The following is a 23185-nucleotide window of genomic DNA, read 5'->3' as shown; positions in this document are numbered from 1 at the left end:
GCCACCATTGTCTGTAAGGGTAACCTTGCGGCTTCACAGCCGGTTCCCTACTTCACATGTGTGAAGCACGCTGTGCTTTGTGAATGGCCCGGCAGCGGGGGAGGGAGGAGGGGGGCTGAACTTCCGGGGACCCGCGCCGCATCTCACCACACCAATTTTGCTTGCACATGATTAGATGATGGAAATCAGCAGAGCTTCACCACATTCACTCAGCTCAAAGTCCATTCCATCCAACTTTTTGAGATGGGAACGAGGGACACCTATTTGTAAAAGTATGTAGGCAAAGGACACACTGCCTGCCTTAAAGGAGAATTATGTAAAAATAAGTAGTAGTTAAACCACAAGTGCTTTTTTTTTTTAACGCTACTATTCCTTTATACTGGCTTTCGAACACTACAAATGCAACAATTTAGAAACTGGATAAAGGGTTAAACACTTTTTGAAAGACGTGCATTTTATATACAACTATATAGATCAGACCAAAATGAGGAACAAATGAGGAAAGAGGGACAAAGGGACTTATGTTCCAAATCAGGGGCAGTCCCTTAAAATCAGGGAGAGTTGGGAGCTTTGCAAAGTCTGTTTGCCTTTAGTAAATGAACCCCACAGTGGTGCTTATTGACATGCATTTTGAAAGAATTGCCGATCCTGACCTCCCCGGGGCCCTAAGCAAAATGACATGTCACATTAAAGTTGAGAAGCAGGGGGGCTGCCGAAAATGACATGTGACATTAAAGTTGAGAAGTGCGGGGGGGGGGGGTGGCGCTGCCGACAGTGATGACATGTTAAAGTTGAGAAGCGGGGGGAGGGGGTGTCCTGTTGTCGGAAATTACATCTTACATTAAAGTGAGAAGCGGGGGGTGCTGAATTCTTACCTCTTCTCCCATGCAGCCAGCGAGTTGAGAAGCGGGGTGAGGGGCCTAAAATGACTTCTCACCAGGCGGGGCCTCTAGTAATTTGGTCGGCCCTCCGCAGCTTTGCGGGGCCCTAAGCCGCTTGTATAGTGAGCCTATAGGGCGGATCGGCCCTGGAATTGGCCACCTACAAAACATTGCCTGGATATGCAATGGTTCAGTAATTTGATAAAGTAATAAGGCTGCTAGGCCCTGTATTGGTATTATATTCATACACGGTAGTGTATTCATACATTCAGTCTAGGTGCTTCTTGAATAATTCTTACAGCATCCCAAGATTTACAGTGCACCTAAACTGTCGCCCAGTGAAATAATGGAAAATGGTTCACGAATGTGCATGCCAGGAACAGGTGGTTTATTGTACAACAAGCAACAAGCATCAGCAGTTATAACACGAGGGCTTCTTTGTTGATTTAGAGCAAACCTTCCATTCCTGGCATGCAACTTTGCAGACACATTGTCCTTTATTTTGCTGTGGGTTGCATGCTCTCTACCAGGGATGTATCTTGGCCTAGGCCGACAAGGCCTAGGCCTAGGGCGGCACTTTGCGGGGGGCGGCACGGGCACTAAAGCCGACCCCGCACGAAAAAAAAAAAGACCCCCGATCCGTTCTTTTATTTAATCCGCTCCCGCGGCCGTCTTCCGGCTCCCTCATAAATTTAGCCCTCGGGGCGGCGGGATGTAGCGTGGCACTTGCGCTAGCAACATACATGGGGCGTACTTGGCCAGGGGGAGGGAGTGACTGATGCCCACATTAAACGGCCGGTGATTGGCCAGACCGGGTGCATGTCATACCAGAGGCGGAGCAGTACAGTACAGTGACCAAGGGGTAAAGGGGCATTTTATCACCCCCTCACCACCTGCTTTAACCCCTTGGATCCCACACTGCATTGCAGGGCATTTGCAGAGTGGCCCCATTCACTTGAATGGGTCATGCTTGGCAGGCGCTACACCTGTTAAAGTGTGATAGGGTGTATAATTCCCGCTGTGGCTGTGTACACCCATGGCCACTGCAATTGGGTGGTGGTAAAAACAGGGCTCAACTATGGGTTTTACCATTCCCAAATTTCAAATGTTGATTGCGTACGCCCATGGCCAATGGGCGGATTCGGTGGGATGACCAGTGGACAGGCCCTGGGTAATGTTGGTGGTCAGGCCCAGGGGGGCCCAGGTCTAAAGCTGTGTAAGGGGCCCCAAAATCTCTGATGGCTGCCCTGCGAGACAGCAGTAAGATTTTCCAAAATCTACCCAAAACCCAAACATTTTTATCTGGTGTTCCACTTTAATTACAGCATGCTACCTGGGATCTAGTTTTGCATACAATTAACCTATTCAATAGAGCTTCAATAAGTAAAATCTAAAAATATGTGGTATCATACACTTCGTGTTAAATGCGCTCCGTAATTGTATTTTGTTAAAGAGTACACCCACCTTCACACTCGTTTATCAGAAGTCTTAGCAGTCAGTAATTGTATTCTTAGGTACTTATATGGCACAGATTATTTCCACACACCACAGTTCTTTTTATATACCTTTTAAACACATATGAATAGCAGGTGTAATCGTATGACTTTCACTCTATATACCAATCAGTTTATTTGTAGACAAAACATTTGATATGTTTATGGCTTACCTATGTTATAAAGTAGAGAATTTAAAGCAAAGCTCCACCCAAAAGGGAAGCTCTGCTTGTCTGAAATGTTAACATGGCATTATATATATTATTTCGATAGGGTTCAAACAACATAGCGTTTCACTTCACTTTACCCAGTGTCATAACAGGTTTTATGTTTTAGGTGGTACCTTTTAGTCTATTGCACTTAGAGGCACTCTTTGTGATCTCTGTGTCCACTTCGAACCCTCCTTGATTGGAATTGTGACAATCTCTTGGACGTTCTGGTTTTAATGGCAGGCTGATAATGTTTATGCAAGATAATACACTATGTACGGTAAGCATTATGCATAGTTTATATGGTACACAATGTGTTTATTATCTACAGTTATCTGTGTGTAAAGCTAAACAGCTACTTATATTTTACATCTACCCCTAAAGAATAAAATTATTATTGAAATGCGTTGGGTTCCATGTTTGAGCTTCAGTCAAAATTTGACATGTTTGGGTGACATTTATGTGGATAACTGAATAGTCTTTAACAGCTACATGTCTGCTAGAGCACTGTATCTGAGTAACAACTGTCAGCCATTGGATTTTAAATGGTTTATCTTATGTGTACTTGTGTTTATTTATGTTTGAATCCTTTATAGTGCCTTAAAAGTAAAAAAAATTGTATTTAGAGTGTGTGTTAGATTTAAGGGGTGTGGCACCCTGGGCACATTTAGTAACCTTGGCCATGCAGAATTCAGAAATTTACTAACACTCCAGCTACATACAGGATGACTATATTACTCTGTGTTGTGCTTCTCCCATTCATTCTGGGTGGGGCCTACTTCAAACGCCCCATACATCTTGCCGCCACAGCTGTGGGCGCGCGCCGCAGGTGCGCCAGAGGCAAGCCGTCTGTGCCGTCCGTGCCAGGATGGGCGGGCTCCCATCTGACCTACTAATCCCTACTCAGATGTATTGAATTGATATTTTAACCACTTGACTACTGGGCACTTAAACCCACTTAAAAACCAGACCAATTTTCAGCCTTCGTGCTCTCACATTTTGAATGACAATTACTCAGTCATACAACACTGTAACCAAATAAAAATGTTGTCCTTTTTTTCCACACAAATAGAGCTTTCTTTTGGTGGTATTTAATCACCGTTGGGTTTTTTATTTGTTGCGCTATAAGAGAAAAAAGACTGAAAATTCTGTAAAAAAAAAAAATTTTCTTTGTTTCTGTTATAAAATTTAGCAAATTAGTAATTTTTCTTCATAAATTTAGGCCAAAATTTATACTGGTACATATCTTTGGTAAAAATAAGTACAAATTGGTGTATATTATTTGGTCTTTGTGAAAGTTATAGAGTCCACAAGCTATGGTGCCAATATCTGAAAATTGATCACACCTGAAGTACTGACGGCCTATCTCATTTCTTGAGACCCTAACATGCCAGAAAAGTACAAATACCCCCCAAATGACCCCTTTTTGGAAATAAGAAGTTCCAAGGTATTTAGAAAGAGGCATGATGAGTTTTCTGAGGTTGTCATTTTTTCCCACAATTCTTTGCAAAATCAATTTTTTTTTTTTTTTAACTAAATTGTCATATTAGCAGGTTATTTCTAACACACAGCATATGCATACCACAAATTACACCCCAAAAACACACCCTGCTATTCCTCCCGAGTATGGCGATACCACGTGTGTGAGACTTTTAGGCTGCATTCACATTGTAACGCCGCGTATGCGGCGTATTTTGCCGCGATTTGTTTACTTTTTTTTTTTTTAACAAATCATTTCCATTGATGTCTATGCCTGAACGCCAATGCCGCCTGAAAAAAAGGGTCCGGGACTTGTTTTCAGGCGGCAGGAGTACGGCGTTCGGCGTGAGATGTGAACCATCTCATAGACATCAATGGAAATTCGCCCCTCCAGCGGCACGAGCGTCGCGCTTCAGGCGTATATACGCCGAGGTGTGAATGCAGCCTTACACAGCGTGGCCACATACAGAGACCCAACATGCAGGCAGCACCTTCAGGCATTCTGGAGCACACATTTTTCTCCTACATGTAAAAATCATAATTTATTTGCTAGAAAATTACATAGAACCCCAAAACATTATATATGCTTTTTTAGCAAAGACCTTAGAGAATACAATGGTTGTCGTTGCAACTTTTTATCTCACACGGTATTTGCGCAGCAATTTTTCTAACGCTTTTTTTCTGGGTAAAAAAATGTTTTGTGCTTAAAAAAAAAACAAGAAAGTTAGCCCAATGTTTTTGCATAATGTGAAAGATAAAGTTATGCCGAGTAAATAGATACCTAACATGTCACTCTTCAAAATTTCAAACGCTCGTGGAATGGCGCCAAACTTCACTACCTAAAAATCCCCATAGGTGGCGCTTTAAATATTTTTACTGGTTACATGTTTTTAGTTACAGAAGAGATCTAGGGCCAAAATTATTGCTCTCGCTCTAACGTTCGCAGCGATACCTCACATGTGTGGTTTGAACACCGTTTTCATATGTGGGCGGGACTTAGGTATGCGTTCGCTTCTGTATGCGAGCACACGGGGACAGGGGCGCTTTATTTATTTTAGTTTGACACTTTTTTCCACAAAAATAATTTTTTTGATCACTTTTATTCCTATTACAAGGAATGTAAACATCCCTTGTAATAGGAATATGGCATGACAGGTCCTCTTTACAGTGAGATGTGGGGTCAATAAGACCCCACATCTCACCTCTAGGCTGGGAAGTCTGAAAAAAAATAAAAAATCCTGGCTTCGATCGTAGCATTGAGTCGGTAGAAGCACCGGAGGACTGCGGGGGGGGGGGCGTCCTTTCTTGCCTCTCGTAAGAATGATCAAGCGGCAGAAGAGCCGCTAAGATCATTCTTATGGTGTAGGGCAGGGGTCTCCAAGCATTCGAAACAAAGGGCCGGTTTATTGTCCTTCAGACTCTTGGAGGGCCAGACTTTGGCCAGCGGGAGTGAAAACTTTCCTAGCATCAGTGGGAATAAACATTTGGTATTAGGGGGAGGAATATTTCCCCATTGCTGGTATCATAGGGAGGAATAGTGCCCCATTGGTGGTGTCAGTGGGAGAAATGGTGTTCCATTGTCGGTGTCAGATGGCAGAATAGTGTCTCGTATCATTGGGAGGGATAGTGCTCCAAGGGCCGGATAAAGGCAAGCAAAGGGCCACATCCGGCCCTCAGGCCGCAGTTTGGAGACCACTGGTGTAGGGAATCGCTGGCTGTAAAAGCTGTTATCTGAATGATGCCTGTAGCTGCAGGCCTCATTCTGATATCCCCGCACAAATTCAAGGACCTCATTTGATGGCGGGTGGGCGGAAAGTGGGTATTGCAGAATATTACTGTGTATTGCGCAGTATTGCGGAGTATTGCTGGGTATTGCGGAGTATTGCTGGGTACTGCAGAATATTGCTGGGTACTGCAGAGTATTGCTGGGTATTGCGGAGTATTGCTGGATATTGCGGAGTATTGCTGGGTACTGCAGAGTATTGCTCTGTACTGCAGAGTATTGCTGGTTACTGCAGAGTATTGCTGGGTACTGCAGAGTATTGCTGGGTATTGCGGAGTATTGCAGGGTATTGCAGAGTATTGCGGGGTATTGCACAGGGTATTGCACAGGGTTTTGCACAGGGTTTTGCAGAGTTTTGCACAGGGTATTGCACAGGGTATTGCAGAGTATTGCACTGGGTATGGCAGAGTATTGCACTGGTTATTGCAGAGTATTGCACTGGGTATGGCAGAGTATTGCACTGGTTATTGCAGAGTATTGCACTGGTTATTGCAGAGTATTGCACTGGGTATGGCAGAGTATTGCACTGGGTATGGCAGAGTATTGCACTGGGTATGGCAGAGTATGGGCAGGGATGGATGGCTGGATCTGTGACTGCAATTGTCACAGATCCATCCCACACTGCTGCTGCCTCCGCTCTCTCCCCCTCTCCTCTCATACTGTACCGATCAGTACAGAGAGGGGAGGGAGGAACTGGCGTCATCACATGATGCCGGTTTGTTTACAAGTGATCGCTCCGTCATTGGACGGAGCGATCACGTGGTAAACGCCCGCTATTATCGGCGATTTACCGTGATCCATGATGTGCCAGGTCCTCTAGACCCGGCGGTCACAGAGACTCCCGTGTGGGCGCCCTAGGGGGCGTGCGGGAGCGCGATTCTGGGAGGACGTTATATAACGTCCTCCCAGAGTTAAGGAACCACCCTGCCGCCGTTATTCGGCGTTGGGCGGTGGTTAAGTGGTTAAAGACTTTATTTTTCTCCTGATCTTATACTATTTCATTAGGCCACGGCATCCTGGCCAGTAAGGGAGCTAGATTAAGAAGATCAGAATCTCCCTGCTCATTATAGTCATACGCATCGAGGCCCATGGGTAAGACTGCGTTTATAAGCATTTTTTTATAATAATAATAATTCATGTTCCAATTTTTTCATGTGACCTGGAAATTTTAACATTAAAGGAGTTGTAAAGGAAAAAAATTGTTTGCTGAAATGACTGTTTACAGGGTATAGAGACATAATAGTTAACTGATTCCTTTTAAAAATGATTAAACATAAATAAAAATCAATCATATAATGTACCTGCAGTTTCTAGTTTCGTTTTTGCATGTTGTTTCCTGCTTCTGTGATGTACAGAGCCAATACAGGGCAGTGATGGTTTGGAAAACGAAACTGATTGGTGCTGAGGGGTTTTAGACACACAGTAATCACACCTCCTTGATTAGTGACCACAGAGAGAAAGCTCCCAGTACTGTGGTTATCAGGAAACAGACAACCAGGAAGTGTGGAGATCAGAGAAGAATTACAGCAACTTGAGAGCAAAAACGAACAATGAAGACATGAAAACAGCACTGCATTAAGGTAAAGGAAGCTATTAAGATAAAAAAAAAATCCTTTACAAACCCTTTAAGCTATATTCAAATGTTGCTCTTCATTTGAACAGAAGCGAAGACCTTCAATATATCTCTTCCACATACTGTATAATATCATTTTTAAATGTCTACCCTGGTGATTTGGTGGTAATTCACACCTTTAGCTAGATAATCCGACCTATTACCTATTCAGACTTTCTGACACCAAGGATGAGAATAATGTAACTAGAACAGGGTGGTTCCACTTCTTTACACCTTGCAATATTGGACACCTTTACCATATATTTTTTAACTTCTTTACATCTCCCATCCTGTTCTTGGGCAATCAACATCTGCACGCGCCACAGTGATTGGATTGAGGCTTGGATATAAACGCTGGGGTATCTTCCTGATATTTATTGGAACTAAAGAAGTGGCTTGGAGAAACTGTGAAATGTCTTCAACATTACAAAGCAGGTCCAGTGTGACGACTACTAACTAGGCTGTTAATGTGCTTTAAAATAATGCTATTTAACCATCTGATGTGTATCTTTAGATTAGCTACACATAAGGTTATGCGCTGTAAGCCAATTATGCTCTATTGCAAACTGAAGGGGTGGCATTTGAACATATGGCAGGAGGTACAGAGCATAGGGTAGATCTCATTAATGTGATATTATTTTCATATTCTAGTAAAGAGGCTGTTGACACAAAAAGCAGCAAAGCTGAAAGGGAAATCACAACGTTGTCCTGTTGGCTTTGCAGTGTAGCAGGGTTGTGTGACTGTACAGAATTATTTTTTCAGGTAGAACATTTGAACTGTGTGTTCAGCTGTTTGGTTGGAATTCCACTTTAAATCCAGTACTTGCTAAAGGATTTTTAACACAGAAACATTATTATAGGGAATAAGAAATGAATATTGGTATTAAACATGGAACTTGTTCAGTCTTAAGAGGGGATAATAGTACTAATCTCCCTATAATCCATCAAACTGTTGGAGCAATTTCTGATTTCAAATGACAATGAGGATTTAGATCTGATGTTGTATTCAATAGTCTGCAGTCGCTATTGTATAACTCTGGCCAATGAAATGGAGGATCTGTCATAAAGATAGTGTTTAAGGATAGGGAAAAACGCTACTGATAAAACCCACATTGCCAGCTGTTTTTATACTTACATTTATGTAACTAACATTTAGCTCTTTTGCAGTATATCCTCTCTGGAGGTTGCGTCTGGCATAAACATCATAATCACGGACGATCCTAGTGATTATGTCCGACGTTGAAATACCTTCTGTCCTCTGTGTTGGTACAAACATGCCTGTCACCAAGAAGAAAAGATAGCCAGTATCACAGATTTTTCTATGACATAGCATGTCTTAACAAAACAAGACAAACTACCGCCCTGAAGAACACTTTAGCTTTAGTGACATGACAATGTTTTTATAAAATGTGTACTCTATTTATGTTAGAGGTGAATAGAAGGAAAAACATACAATTCATTATTAAGCCTTAAAGTGTAACTGCATGTTTGGTGCGGTAACAAATCCACAAAAATCACCACCAGATCATTGCCCAATCCTAAACTTAGCTGTCCCTAACCCAGCAAGAAATTTCTGTCTAGATCACAGAACCACATCTCAAAATCTTCCTGGCTGAGCTTATTCATTATTCACATTTATTTACATGCAGCATAAGAGCCTGTACTCAACTTAAAGCGGATGTCCGCTGAAAAAAAAAATATTAAAAGCCAGCAGCTACATATTTGCAGCTGCTGACTTTTAATATTAGGACACTTACCTGTCCTGGAGTCCAGCGCTGTCCGCAGCAGAGGACGAGCGATCGCTCGTCACTCTGCTGCCCCCCCCCCCGCCATCCTCGGTGAGGGAACCAGAAAGTGAAGCGCTTCGTCTTCACTGCCCGGTTCCCTACGGCGCATGTGCGAGTCGCGCTACGCCTGCCGATAGGCTCCCGCTGTGTACTGGGAGCTGAGTGTTCCCAGAACACAATGGGGGGGTGGAGGTGACGTCATGCCCGCAGTCTGCCCGAGACCGTGTGGCTGGAAGTGGGTGCAAATACCTGCACCCCCCTCCCCCTGAAAGGTGTCAAATGTGACACCGGAGGGGAGGAGGGTTCCGATCATCGGGAGTTCCACTTTAGGGTGGAGCTCCGCTTTAACTTCCCATAGGTATGATGAAAGTAGCTGAGGGGTGGGAAAATTTTGACCAGTGTTTCTGGATCGGAGACAGGTAAGTATAAGATTGTGAGGGTGGCTGGAGGTGAAGGACTAAGGCGCACTTGGTCAGGCCATACACGGTGCGAATTCGCACGATTCCCCCATCAACACAGACAGTGCTGACATGGGAATAAGCAATTGTCTTCTCCTGGTGGGGGGCGGCCATAGCCCTCCTCGCCAGGAGAAGACAGTGATTATCACTAGCGGCTGTAGCAGCTGCTAGTGATAATCGAAAGAGAATCCAGCAGGCTGGTTTACTAAGTGCATTCAGCCTGTCCATGAACAATTCGAATCTCGGCCGGTGCCTGGTGAACCGGCTGAGATTCGAACCGTGTATGGCCGGCCTTAAACTTTAAAAAGCTACAGTCTCCAAACCCAAATTTTAATAAAAACATCCTCGTGGTTCTTCATAAATAGCTGCATCTAATTTGGATATTCTCATATACCATATAATATTTATTTGCCATAGCTGTAGTTTATGCTCTCCTGCAGAAGTTCTGGCGGTGACCATCACATGCACCTCCCGGTCTCACACCTGTGCAGTAATACCAGGGTGATAGATACTTAATAATGCCCGAAGTCTCCTGGGATCAATGAAATTCCACGAGTCTTTGGTATCTCTTTTTTTTTTTTTCATTCAAGTTTGTGTTTATTTCAAATAAAATAGAGTCATTACAATAAAAACTGTAGGATAAAGTTACAGTATATAAAATATACAGTGAAATCGAAATGTTTTAGGTCAAAAGCAAGAACTTCTTCCAAGAAAAGAAATATCCACACAGATCTGATATTAAAACATAAACAATAGCAATTGCAAAAATTAAATGTGAAGAGAGGATAAAAAAAAAAAAAGGCGGAGAAGAGGAAATCTCCTCCTATCACCCCATCGCCCTCCTCATACCGGTACTATATTGAAGCATATTAGTATCACTACACATGAGGTAATCAGCTATTTCATGTGTATAAACATTGTATGGTGAGAAGACCACCCAACCCCCACAGACACCCCTAAAGGGATCTAACTGTGTCCGAAGGAATAGGAAGGCTCTTCTCTTAGGTGGCCGCAACCGGAAACGTCATAAAAATGTAATTTAAATATTTACTTTTGCAGAAAAAAAATTAAATGTCCAAAGCTTAAATATGTATGGGTGGCCATTATGATAAGCCTTACTTTAAAAAAAAGAGGGTGAAGATACGCTTTAAAGCCTCGTACACATGGCCGGTTTTCTCTGAACGAAAACTGCTGGCAGAGCTTTTTGCCGAGAAAACCGGTTGTGTGTATGTTTTCTCGTCGAGAAAACTTCCGGGAATCTCGATGAGAAACCTGGAGAAACAGCAACCTCTAGGTACATGAAGAGGCCGCCCATTGAGAAAATCCTTACATTAGCCCGTACTCCTCTAAAGCCTCATACACACGTATGGGATTCCCGCCAGTAAAAAGTCCTTCTCGGTAACTTTTCCCCCTACACACGACCGGGATTCCCCGACAGGAAAACTGCCATGAGAGCTTTGGTCGGGAATCCCGGCCGTGTGTATGCTCCAATGCAGTGTTTCCCATAGGAAAACTGCCGGGTTAAAAACCGCCGGGAATCTCGTGGGAAAAAAGAGAGCTGGTTCTTCTTTTTTTTTTTTTCCAGCAGTTTTCCTGTTGGGAAAACTGTGATGGAGCATACACACGGCCGGTTTTCCCGCCCAAAAGCTCTAATGGCAGTTTTCCAGACTGGAAAACCGGTCGTGTGTATGAGGCTTAACACTCCAGAAACATTTTCTTCCCGACTCTGTAGTAGATATTATTTATTTTAAATATTTGGGACTCTTGCAATACAAACTCATTGACAAACAATCATTTTTAAGGTAACGTGTCACCGCGTGGACTATGCTTCAATCTGGTCCTAATACAGATCACAGAACAAAATTTACCTGCCTCCTTTATGTGCTTGTATACATCATCAGAGCCAGCTGATGAATATGGGATGTCATCATGAGCCACAAAATCAATCTATACAAAAGGCAGAATATATTACTGTTCAATACAAATATTAGACAACAGAATAATACAACATTATTAATACTCACTGCAGGACACATAACTCATTCAAAACAATTGATTTGTAGCTCTTGGGTTCCACAGTACTTTATTTTCTTTCCATATTTGCGGAAATATATCAGCTGAACATCAAAATCTTAATCAGTAAAGTAGGAAAGAGAGTTCTGCTATATTAGAAATGCTAATGTGGGAGGTTTTCTGGACTATTCCAAGTAAACAACGAATTATAATTTTCAAAACTGAATAATAGTACAGCAGAAGGCTGCTTAGTATATATATATATATAACCTATAATAATCCTTATTAGGTTAAGGTAGATCTAAACTCTAGATCACGGGTAGGTAACCTTTCAGGTTGAGATCCACTTGTACATACATGGAGGAAAGCAAAGATTGTCAGGGATACTAGGTGGCACAGTAGTGTCCTCTGACCCCATTCACATCTCCACCCACAGTGGTGTCCTCTCCCCCCTTCACATCACCCCCCACAGTAGTGTCCTCTGACCCCATTCACATCTCCACCCACATTGGTGTCCTCGGCCCCCCTTCACATCACTCCCCACAGTAGTGTCCTCCGACCCCCTTCAGATCACCCCCCACAGTAGTGTCCTCTGCCCCCCTTCACATCACTTCCCACATTAGTGTCCTCTGGCCCCTTCACATCACCCCCCACAGTAGTGTCCTCTGACCCCATTCACATCTCCACCCACAGTGGTGTGCTCGGCCCCCCTTCACATCACTCCCCACAGTAGTGTCCTCCGACCCCCTTCAGATCAGTCCCCACAGTAGTGTCCTCTGCCCCCCTTCACATCACTCCCCACAGTAGTGTCCTCTGCCCCTTCACATCACTCCCCACAGTAGTGTTCTCTGACCCCCTTCACATCACCATCCACAGTATTGTCCTCTGCCCCGCTTAACATCACCCCCCACAGTATCGTCCTTGGCCCCCCTTCACATCACTTCCCACAGTAGTGTCCTCTGACCCCCTTTACATCACCCCCCACAGTAGTGTCCTCCGCCCCCCTTCATATCACTCGACACAGTAGTGTCCTCTGTCCCTTCACATTACCCCCCACAGTAGTGTCCTCTACCCCCCTTCACATCACTCCCCACAGTAGTGTCCTCTGCCCCTTCACATCACTCCCCACAGTAGTGTCCTCTGACCCCTTCACATCACCCCCCACAGTAGTGTCCTCTGACCCCCTTAACATCACTCCCCACAGTAGTGTCCTCTGCCCCTTCACATCACTCCCCACAGTAGTGTCCTCTGACCCCCTTCACATCACTCCCCACAGTATTGTCCTCTGCCCCTTCACATCATTCCCACAGTAATGTCCTCTGCCCCCCTTGACATCACCCCCACAGTATTGTCCTCTGCCCCCCATTGACATCACTCCCACAGTAATGTCCTCTGCCCCCCTTGACATCACCCCAACAGTATTGTCCTCTGCCCCCCTTGACATCACCCCCACAGTATTGTCCTCTGCCATCCTTCACACCACCCTCCTACCACAGAAGTGGTCTCTGCCTTCCCCATAGCTGTGTCCTCTGTCTCCTTCCCGTCACTCTCCCACTGCAGTGCCATCTGCCCCCCATAGCAGTGTCCTCTGCCCCCCACAGTAGTGTTCTGTACCCCACCAATGCAGTGTCCCCTGCCCCTTCACATTACCCCCCTACTGTAGTGTCATTTGCCCCTCTCCCCCCACAGTAGTGTTCTGTACTACCCAATGCTTTGGCCTCTGCCCCCTTTTACATCACCCCCACTGTAGTATCTTCTGCCCCCCCCCATAGCAGTGTTTACCACCACCACCTTCCGCCCAAAACAGTGTCCTCTGCCCCCTTTACGTCACTCCCTCGCTGTAGTTTCCTCTGCTGCCCTCCACCCACAGTAGTTTCCTGTACCCCAAACCCTGTGTCCTCTACCCCTTCACATCACTCCCCCATAGTCGTGTCCTCTGTCCCCTTCACATCACCCTCCCACTGTAGTGTCCCCTTCCCCCCACAGCAGTGTCCCTTGCCTCCCACAGTAGTGTTCCGTACCCTGCCAATTCAGTGTTCTCTGTCCCTTTACATCAACCACCTCCCCCTCTGTAGTGTCCTCTGCCCCCCTCTCCCTACAGTAGTGTCCTGTACTACCCAATGCTGAGTCCTCTGCCCCTTTAACATCACCCCCCACTGTAATGTCTTTTGCCCCCCAATGTTTACCACCCCCTCCACTCACAGTAGTTCTGTACGCCTCCAACGCAGTTTCCTCTGCCCCCTTTACATCATACATCACAGTAGTGTCCTTTACCCCAAATGCTGTGTCCTCTGCCCCTTCACATCACCCCCCACTGTAGTGTTTTCTGCCCCCACAGTAGTGTTATGTACCCCCCAAAGCAGTGTCCTCTGTTATTAGTAAAGCTTTTTTTTTTTTTATATAAATAGACACCAAAATGTGGAGAAGTTTGTTGATCCCTGCTCAATAGTATTCCCACAAACCCTTGCCTTGTCTGCTACATTAAAGATTACGTAAGGAGGAAAAGAGGGGGCAGAGGAGTTAGACCAGCAGAGACAGTAATAAGACAGTACAGTTTATGGCAGCCAGTGCAGCAGCAGAGGTGTATATTAATTACCTTTTTTTCAGAGGCTGCTCTTATAGGCGGTTTTAATAAAAAACTTTTTTTTTTAATAAAATTCAGAACAACATTAACAGTAGCGTGGGGGGTGCAGTCACCTCGAGCCAACATTTAGAGGAGACATACCCGAGTCTGGACATGTAAATGAGGCATTGATTTCAGTCAAAGGATGGCAGCTGGTGCTGGAGGACAGATGATAGATGGGAGGGAAAGGGAAGGAGGAGAAGGCAGCCGGAGGGAGCAGCTGAGAGAAGGAGGAGGGGTCAGGACATGGATGTAGAGGGGAAGTGGGGAGGGGCAAAGTGCTGGTAGTGTGCCTGCTATGCTGGGATTTGTAGTGCCATAGAGAGTCTCTCCACTCTTCTTGTCAATATACCATAAGGTGTTTAATACTGTACTAGTGGAAAAGACTCAGGGAGTGCTAAAAGTCCATGGGTCAGGGAATCCAAATTACTTGCCTTGCCCAGGGCGCTGACTACCCACGCCACGCCACTGAATATCATAATTTGATCTAATGGTCTTTTTTTCCTACTTTCCTCAACTTGTAGAAATAGACACTATCTGTAACAATATTACATGCAAGCAGTAAATGTAACTGATAAGTACACATAAGTGAATTCAAAATATAATTTGTAACTGTAAAAAGTTGCAAATAAATAATGGTAAAGAAAAATACCACAAAAGTTGCACTTTATTAAGATCCCAATCTTCCTTTTACAAATCAATATACAAATTAACTCACTATAAAGGAACTGTGCTATAGATTTATGAAGACAACAAGATGTGGTGAATTTCCTTGTTGGGAAAAGTGTTTTTTTAAATAGTAAATGCGCTCATCTAAACCTTGCACCTTGAAAACTTGTAAAAGCAAAAAAAAATTTGCTGTAAATTCAATGATAAATGTATTGGAAATTTTGCCCTGATAGATGTTCAAGCACACAGATACAATGGTTTTGAAACCAAAGATTTTGAATACTGCATTAAATAGGTGCTTGGTTCGTCTTTGTAAATTGTCTTCAGTGTTCCTAAAGGAGCAGTGAAAGTATAATTAGAAAAATTGACCTAGGTTTTGAGGATTAGAAGTATCTGGTATTGAGATGATATTGTGAACTAAAGAAAACCGCACTAGGACTCCAAAATGTGTATCAATTGAAAGCACCAACACTATACCCTAATACATGCTATACACAAATAATAAAAAAACTGCAATGCAGCGCTATAAAAATCCAATTAATGCGTCATTCAGATAATAAACACATATGTATCAATGATTAAAAAGTGTGAAGAAAATTGTACAAATCTAGAAGTGCATAAAAGGTAATAAACCAAATGTCCCAATGAAGAGCCAGAAGGTATATTGATCAATCTTCTCTGTGTGTGACAAGAGAATAGATGTGAATCCCAACAGCCTGTGGGATTCCAAGCAATAGGACCCATCATCTTGGTGTATAAAAAGCTGGGGGCTTGCCAAAATTAGATGACCCCTCATCAAGAATGGTCAAACAGTACTTTTTTACACTCCACGAGACCTCCAACCTCTCTCAAGCACTTTGAGAAACAGCCACAATGCTATATCTAACTCAATATGGGGATGATGGTATAAAAAGAAAAATAAACACTTTCCAATGTGTAAACCCCAGTGTAAGCCATTTTGATAAAGTATGTAGTGTACTTACAATGAATGTTTAGTATACAGACACTTCGTATCACATGTACAATCCGTTTGACAGAGACCTAGATGGCGGTGGCTGGTTCGTGCATGTGCAGTGGTGTGTGTTTTGGCTCCGCTCAATACGTTTTATCCTACGGGTCGTCATCTGGGGGTTCAATTTACCTTCTTCTCTCCATTCGGACTTTTGTTTTATTACCTTATATACACTTACATGTTTTTAAAATCTTTTTCGCACTTTTTAATACTTGAGGTATTATTCTATTAAAATAAATAATTTTACCTTATGTTTCTCTAAGAATTCTGGTGTAAGAGTCCATGGGGCATCAGTGATTACTTCATCCACATAGCGACAGTGACGCAAAGCCTCGTAGCGCTCACTCTCAGTCATTACCGTGAAACCTTTGTACTTGTGGGTTAGCTCATCACTGCAAACTGACAGGAACCATTAGAAAACGAATTCTGCAGTTATTTCTCAGAAATGTTTTAAGGACTAGTAAGTCTGAAACTCAACATGCACCTTGTCCCGTGGGGAACAAAAAACATTAGTAAAAATGGAAGTGAGACTTCTTCAAAGTGGATTTTCAGCTTTTAGCGAAGTTTAAGACCACTTTCACACTGAGCCACCCATAGCGTCGGCGGTAAAACAGCACTATTTTTACCGCCGACGCTATGGACGGATTTGCAGCGCATTTTGGCCGCTAGCGAGGCGCTTTTCACACCCTCTGAAGCAGCACATTGCGGACGGTATAGCTGCCCTGTCCAATTGATTTCAATGGGCAGCAGCGATGGAGGAGCGGTAAACACACCGCTCCTTCACCGCTCCAAAGATGCAGCTAGCAGGACTTTTTTTAGCGTCCTGCTAGCACAATGCTCCACAATGGAGCAGCTGTTTGAGGGCGGATTGCAGGCGCTATTTTTAACGCTATAGCACCTGCAATACGCCCTCGGTGTGAAAGGGGTCTTAATCTTTTTTTTAGACCACGCTGGCCCAAACAAACTATTACTTTCACTACTATGCTTGTTGTGTGTGATGTATAACTTTATAGCCTTGGTTATATACAGTATACAGTGCTGTGTTCTGGCAGTGGGATGGAAAATTCCTGTCGAGCCCCCAGAACAAAATCAAGCTGGGCTGAGGTCTGCTCAGCCATTCAAATGGAGCCTTGTAGTCTATGAATAAATTCAAAGCGCCTTCTGAAATCAGATATTGTGACGTCATCCACCCACCTCTCGGCCTCAGCTAACCGAAGGGAACTTTGTATTCATTCATAGAATATAAAGCTTCCTGTGAATGGCCGAGCAGTGTTCAGCCCAACTCAGTTTTGATTCGGGAGCAGGACAGGAAGTTCTCACCCAGCTGCTGAAACACAGCTACATACAGGTTATACAGCACACACAGCAAGTACATCTAGTAGTTAAGGTAATAGTTTGTTTGGACCAGCTTGGCCCAAATTAACTATTTAAGTTTCACTAAAAGCTAGGAGATCAGCTTTAATATATATTACATATGTCAGTGTGTAGCTTACCTCCCACTAGCAGGTAACTGTTTGGGAACAGGTTTTTCGCTTGCATAAGGGCTCTTGCATGACCTGAGTGAAAAAGATCAAATATTCCATCTGCATATACCCTGACAGGTCGGTCAACTGGAAAAGAGAAAGAGACATTAGCTTGTCTCTTGGGAGCAATGTAATTTTCTCTTCAATGTTTCAACATTTCAAAATACATCTACTTCCCTACAGAAGATAAAACAACAATTTTCATACATTGTGATTGTTTGGAAGTTTCTGACTGGAACCAGTTAACCAATTTAATCTATAGATTTGCAGACTTACCCACTAGTAGCAGTCTGAATATAACTGCATTCACTGAGCCTCCCTGCTTAACAACTGCTGAAATAAGAAAATCAAAGTCACACGCATATATATATATATATATATATATATATATATATACACACACACACACATTTGTAGTCAGAGTCTTTGAGTAAGAAATGCGATAACCCCAACAACCAAGGCCTGAGGTGTGCCTTGGCCTAGCTGGTCGGTATGCCTGAAAAGAGGGCATAGCCTGAATGTAAGAATAAGAAAATGTACAAAGAGTAATAGTATGTATAGGCTGGGGGAAGCAGGTGGGTGGGAACCCAGAAAAGACGCCAACACCGGACCCGACATGGGAGGAGAATTATATACTCACAGACTCCTCCCACAAATACAGGCTAGCCTTCGGCCAGCCTTTACACTTGTAGTCAGAGTTTTCGAGTAAGAAATGCGATAACCCCAATAACCAAGGCCTGAGGTGTGCCTTGGCCTAGCTGGTCGGTATGCCTGAGAAGAGGGCAAAAGACACATATTTAGGTGAAGAAGGGTAGATAACAATGCGCCGAGTAGAGTAGCGCCCGCCTGGAAGGCAACAGTATATGTATCCGGTAAGTATCCGCTATGACAGGAGAAACCCACAGACCCATGACTTGTGATAGAAGGAACCCCCTATTGAACCTGCGAATCAGCCCAGAACTTAATGACCCATGAAAGATGGATCGAGCCTGATGCCTGAGACAACCCCGCCATGAGAATGAACTGCTTGTGACAAGAGGATGCATGGGGGAAATTAAGCAAGGGATGGCCAAGAGGATCGAAATACTTCAACCGGACACCAGTGAAGTGGCTCTGTGGAAATCCCCCAAACCCTGGCCTACCCATGCTGGTATGTGTGAGTGAGAGGGTGAGTTGCAAAAAGGACAACTGGCCGGAGACTAAAAGTGCCAGATACCTGGAGAAGACGGATAAGGCCAATGCGCTAGGCAATAGCATCATAACACATGGAAACAAAACCAGACTCACAGAACATTGGTCCCACCTGATAATGATCAGGTCGTGCTTCTGCCTGTAACCTGACAACCGAGTCTGAATCCTGACTCCACCAAATCCTTCCCTATCAACAGCAGGGCTGATGGAAGTGAATGCAATGAAAGGTTGACATCGGTGAGGAAACAGCAGCCAAAAGTAACAAATGATATTGGAACTTGCTATTAGGCACCCTGGTGGCCCGACCCCCCACCTTCCGAATGACGGTAAAGAAACCAGACCAAGCACCCCTGGAAAACCCTGCCTCCAGTGCTTGATTGGTGATGAAGCATGACTGTTTGGTAAGCCAAGATACTTCAAACAAACCTGACGAACTGGTGATGAGGCCCACGTGCAGGCCTGGAACCAAGCTCAGGAACATAAACCAGCGAATATGACAACAGACCACCAGACATGAAAACAACACCCCTCTGCACCTACCTAAGTACAAGAACATGAGCAGATCCGTCAAGACCACTGTGCGTGAATGGTGAATGAACCTGAAGACACCCCCCCCCCCACCCTGGTGTGAGTGGTAAGTGAGCCCGAGTAAACTGAACACACAGGGCTAGTGTACCCACGGAGCATGGTGGGTGGTCATACAGGTAACCCTGAAAAGGCGCCAACACCGGACCCGACATGGGAGGAGGATTATATACTCAGCAGACTCCTCCCACAAATACAGGCTAGCCTTCCGCCAGCCTTTACACATATACACTGTGGCAGAGCGTCCCAGAGAGAGCCTGGGAAAGTCCTGTTCGGGGTTTATACCTCTCCCAGGCTCCTCTCTTATACGTTCAGGGAGCTCTGATCCAGGATCCACTATGGGTGTTGGCCCTCTCCCCCAGGTCAATTTAAGCTCACCTGAGCAGACAGCCATTGCTCTCTGTCCTGGGAAACACAGTTGGTACTGATCTGTGAGAGAGCAAGGAGGTTGGTAAAAACTCTTAAGCCTTTGTGTGAAAGCTGACAAGCTGTAGGCTTGCTCAGCCTGATAGTGAGGGCTTGTCATATTGTATAGTTAGTGCCGAAACACGGCTAGGCTTTTGTTTAATTACTTTTGTTTTGTTTTGTTTGCCCACTGTACAGCACCTGTAAATAAGACTTTGTATATAGCACCAATAAACACCCCACTGTTTGTCACTTATATTATGGACTTGGTATCTGTGCCTGCTCATCCCAGGGAGCTTTTGTACCTGCTACCTATTCCCCAGTTTACAACACATATACACACACACACACACAGTATCTCACGAAAGCGAGTACACCCCTCACATTTTTGTAAATATTGTATTATATCTTTTCATGTGACAACACTGATGAAATTACACTTTGCTACAATGTAAAATAGTGAGAGTACAGCTTGTGTAACAGTGTAAATTTTCTGTCTCATCAAAATAACTCAACACACAGCCATTAATGACTAAACCGCTGGCAACAAAGGTGAGTACACCCCTAAGTAAAAGTTTCCAAAAAGTGTCAATATTTTGTGTGGCCACCATTATTTTCCAAAAAAGGAAATTGTACTACACTGGGTAGTGACATGGCGGACTTTCAAAGGCAATCACAGGGACATTTTTTTTGGTTTATAAAAAAAATAGATTTAATTACAAAAATACAGATATACAAATAAATTTCAATAAAATATGTTGAGAAAAATACATAAATACATATTCTTAAGCAATATATTCGTCTCGCCGACACATTTCGCCTTACGGCTTCTTCAGGACGAGTTTCGAGATTTTATGACAAAAAAGTATAGTCATAAAATCTCGAAACTCGTCCTGAAGAAGCCGTAAGGCGAAACGCGTCGGCGAGACGAATATATTGCTTAAGAATATGTATTTATGTATTTTTCTCAACATATTTTATTGAAATTTATTTGTATATCTGTATTTTTGTAATTAAATCTATTTTTTTTATAAACCAAAAAAAATGTCCCTGTGATTGCCTTTGAAAGTCCGCCATGTCACTACCCAGTGTAGTACAATTTCCTTTTTTGAACCATTATTTCGGATGTGGGCTAATGTGAGTGCCTATATGTTATCCCCCTTCCCCTCCTTTTTGCACCATTATTTTCCATCACTGCCTTAACCCTCTTGGGCATGGAGTTCTCCAGAGCTTCACAGGTTGCCAGTGGAGTCCTCTTTTACTCCTCCATGACGACATCACAGAGCTGATGGATGTTACAGATCTTGCCCTCCTCCACCTTCCATTTGACAAAACCCCACAGTTGCTCAATAGGGTTTAGGTCTGGAGACATGCTTGGCCAGTCCATCACCTTTACCCTCAGCTTCTTTAGCAAGACAGTGGTTGTCTTGGTGGTGTGTTTGGGGTCATTATCATGTTGGAATACTGCCCTGCAGCCCAGTCTCTGAAGTGAGGGGGATCATGCTCTGCTTCAGTGTCATAGTACATGTTACCCTTCATGGTCCCCTTAATGAACTGTAGCTCCTCAGTGCCGACAGCACTCATGCAGCCCCAGACTATGACACTCCCATCACCATGCTTGACTGTAGGCAAGACACACATGTCTTTTTACTCCTCACCTGGTTGCTGCCACACATGCTTGACACCATCTGGACCAAATAAGTTTATCTTGGTCTCATCAGACCACAGGACATGGTTCCAGTAATCCATTTCCTTAGTCTGCGTGTCTTCAGAAAACTGTTTGCAGGCATTCTTATGCATCATTCATATTTAGAAGAGACTTCCTTCTGGGGTGACAGCCTTGCAGACCAATTTTCTGCAGTGTGCGGCGTATGGTCTAAGCACTAACAGGCTGACCCCCTAAACCTCTGTAGCAATGCTGGCAGCACTCATACGTCTGTTTTCCAAAGACAAACTCTGGATATGACGCTGAGCACATGCACTCAACTGCTTTGGTCGACCATGGCGAGGCCTGTTCTGAGTAGAACCTGTCCCGTTAAACAACTGTATGGTCTTGGCCACCGTGCTGCAGCTCAATTTCAGGGTCTTGGCAATCTTCTTCTTTCTGTATTGCAACAATTCTTTTTTTCAGATCCTCAGAGAGTTCTTTGCCATGAGGTGTCATGTTGAACTTCCAGTGACCAGTATGAGAGAGTGAGAGCAATAACATCAAATTTAACACACCTGCTCCCCATTCACACCTGAGACTTTGTAACACTAACGAGTCCCATGACACCGGGCAAGGAAAATTGCTAATTGGGCCCAATTTGGATATTTTCACTAAGGGGTGTACTCACTTTTGTTTCCAGTGGTTTAGACATTAATGGCTGTGTTCTGAGTTATTTAAATAATAATATAATAAAAAATAGTATAATAAAATATTTACAAAAATGTGAGATTTTCTATCTATCTATCTATCTATCTATCTATCTATCTATCTATCTATCTATCTATCTATCTATCTATCTATCTATCTATCTATCTATCTATCTATCTATCTAGATATATACCACAGATAAGCTACAGCATATCCAGTAGATTACTAGGCTGGCTGTAGAGTTTTAACAGGCCTGCAACACAGTTTCCTTTAACAGCAACTTAACTTTAACTGCACTGTACAAAATTTGTGACAAGAACCAGCAGTCCCACTCATAAGCTAAAGTAATCATAAAAAAAAAAATCATATTAAGTGTAAACCACAATGACTTCATTTAGCACAGTTGAAGTGCTATACCTGTATTGGCAAATCACCAATTGACTTTACATGATATAACATTGGAATTGTTGTTTAAGATGTAGAAAAGAAGGAAATGTCATTACTGCTATCAAGTCCTCTTCCTCTCATTATTCTCTGTCTGCATTTTTGCTGCTTCATCATATTCATCAAATTCAAAGCTATATTCTTTGATCCCTCGATGGTGAACTAACTTTTTTCCTTATTGTTTTTCTTTGTATATCCAGGCTTAGGGTCTGGAGACCGGAGACTTCAAAGAGCTTTGAGAGGGAAGAAGCCTCTAACCTTGTGTCCAGGTCTTACTAGAGACCAGCAGGCTGTGTGTACAGATTTTCACAGCCTTTATAATCAAAGGCTTGGGCAGGGTACAAGGCTCCACCTTCCCTAGGAGACTGTAGCACTACAAGAGCGCAGCCAGTGTGTTTATCTTGCAGCTTTCTCCAGGTTTTGTAATTCCCGCTTTAAGGTCTGGAGTTTTCAGAGAGCTTTGGGAGGGAAGAAGCCGCTAATCTATTGTCCAGGTCTTACTGGAGACCAGTAGGCTGTGTATACAGATTTGCACTGCCTTTATAATCATAGGTTTGGGCATGTTTCAAAGTTCTACCTTCCCTAGGAGACTGTGAGGCTACAGGGGAGCAGCCAGGGTGTGCCATGTCTGCATAGTGCAAGCAAAGTCTGTGACAGAACAG

The 23185-nt window shown here is 43.7% G+C and overlaps 1 protein-coding gene across 2 annotated transcripts in view; it reads right to left on the bottom strand.

The window, feature by feature from the left end:
- Positions 1–23185, bottom strand: part of PCYT1B (phosphate cytidylyltransferase 1B, choline) — a 107788-nt gene that overhangs the window by 9696 nt on the left and 74907 nt on the right. For both annotated transcript variants that reach the window (XM_040338206.1, XM_040338207.1), the window contains exons 3-6: positions 17513–17629; positions 16267–16418; positions 11571–11649; positions 8593–8735 (exon numbers count right to left, since the gene is read on the bottom strand). In XM_040338206.1, coding sequence (XP_040194140.1) covers positions 8593–8735; positions 11571–11649; positions 16267–16418; positions 17513–17629 — 491 coding nt within the window. The remainder of the gene's footprint in view (positions 1–8592; positions 8736–11570; positions 11650–16266; positions 16419–17512; positions 17630–23185) is intronic.

Source organism: Rana temporaria, chromosome 2, assembly GCF_905171775.1.
Source record: "Rana temporaria chromosome 2, aRanTem1.1, whole genome shotgun sequence".
NCBI lineage: Eukaryota > Metazoa > Chordata > Amphibia > Anura > Ranidae > Rana > Rana temporaria.
The sequence above is the reverse complement of the archived record's forward strand: the minus strand, read 5'-3'. Positions and strand labels throughout refer to the sequence as shown.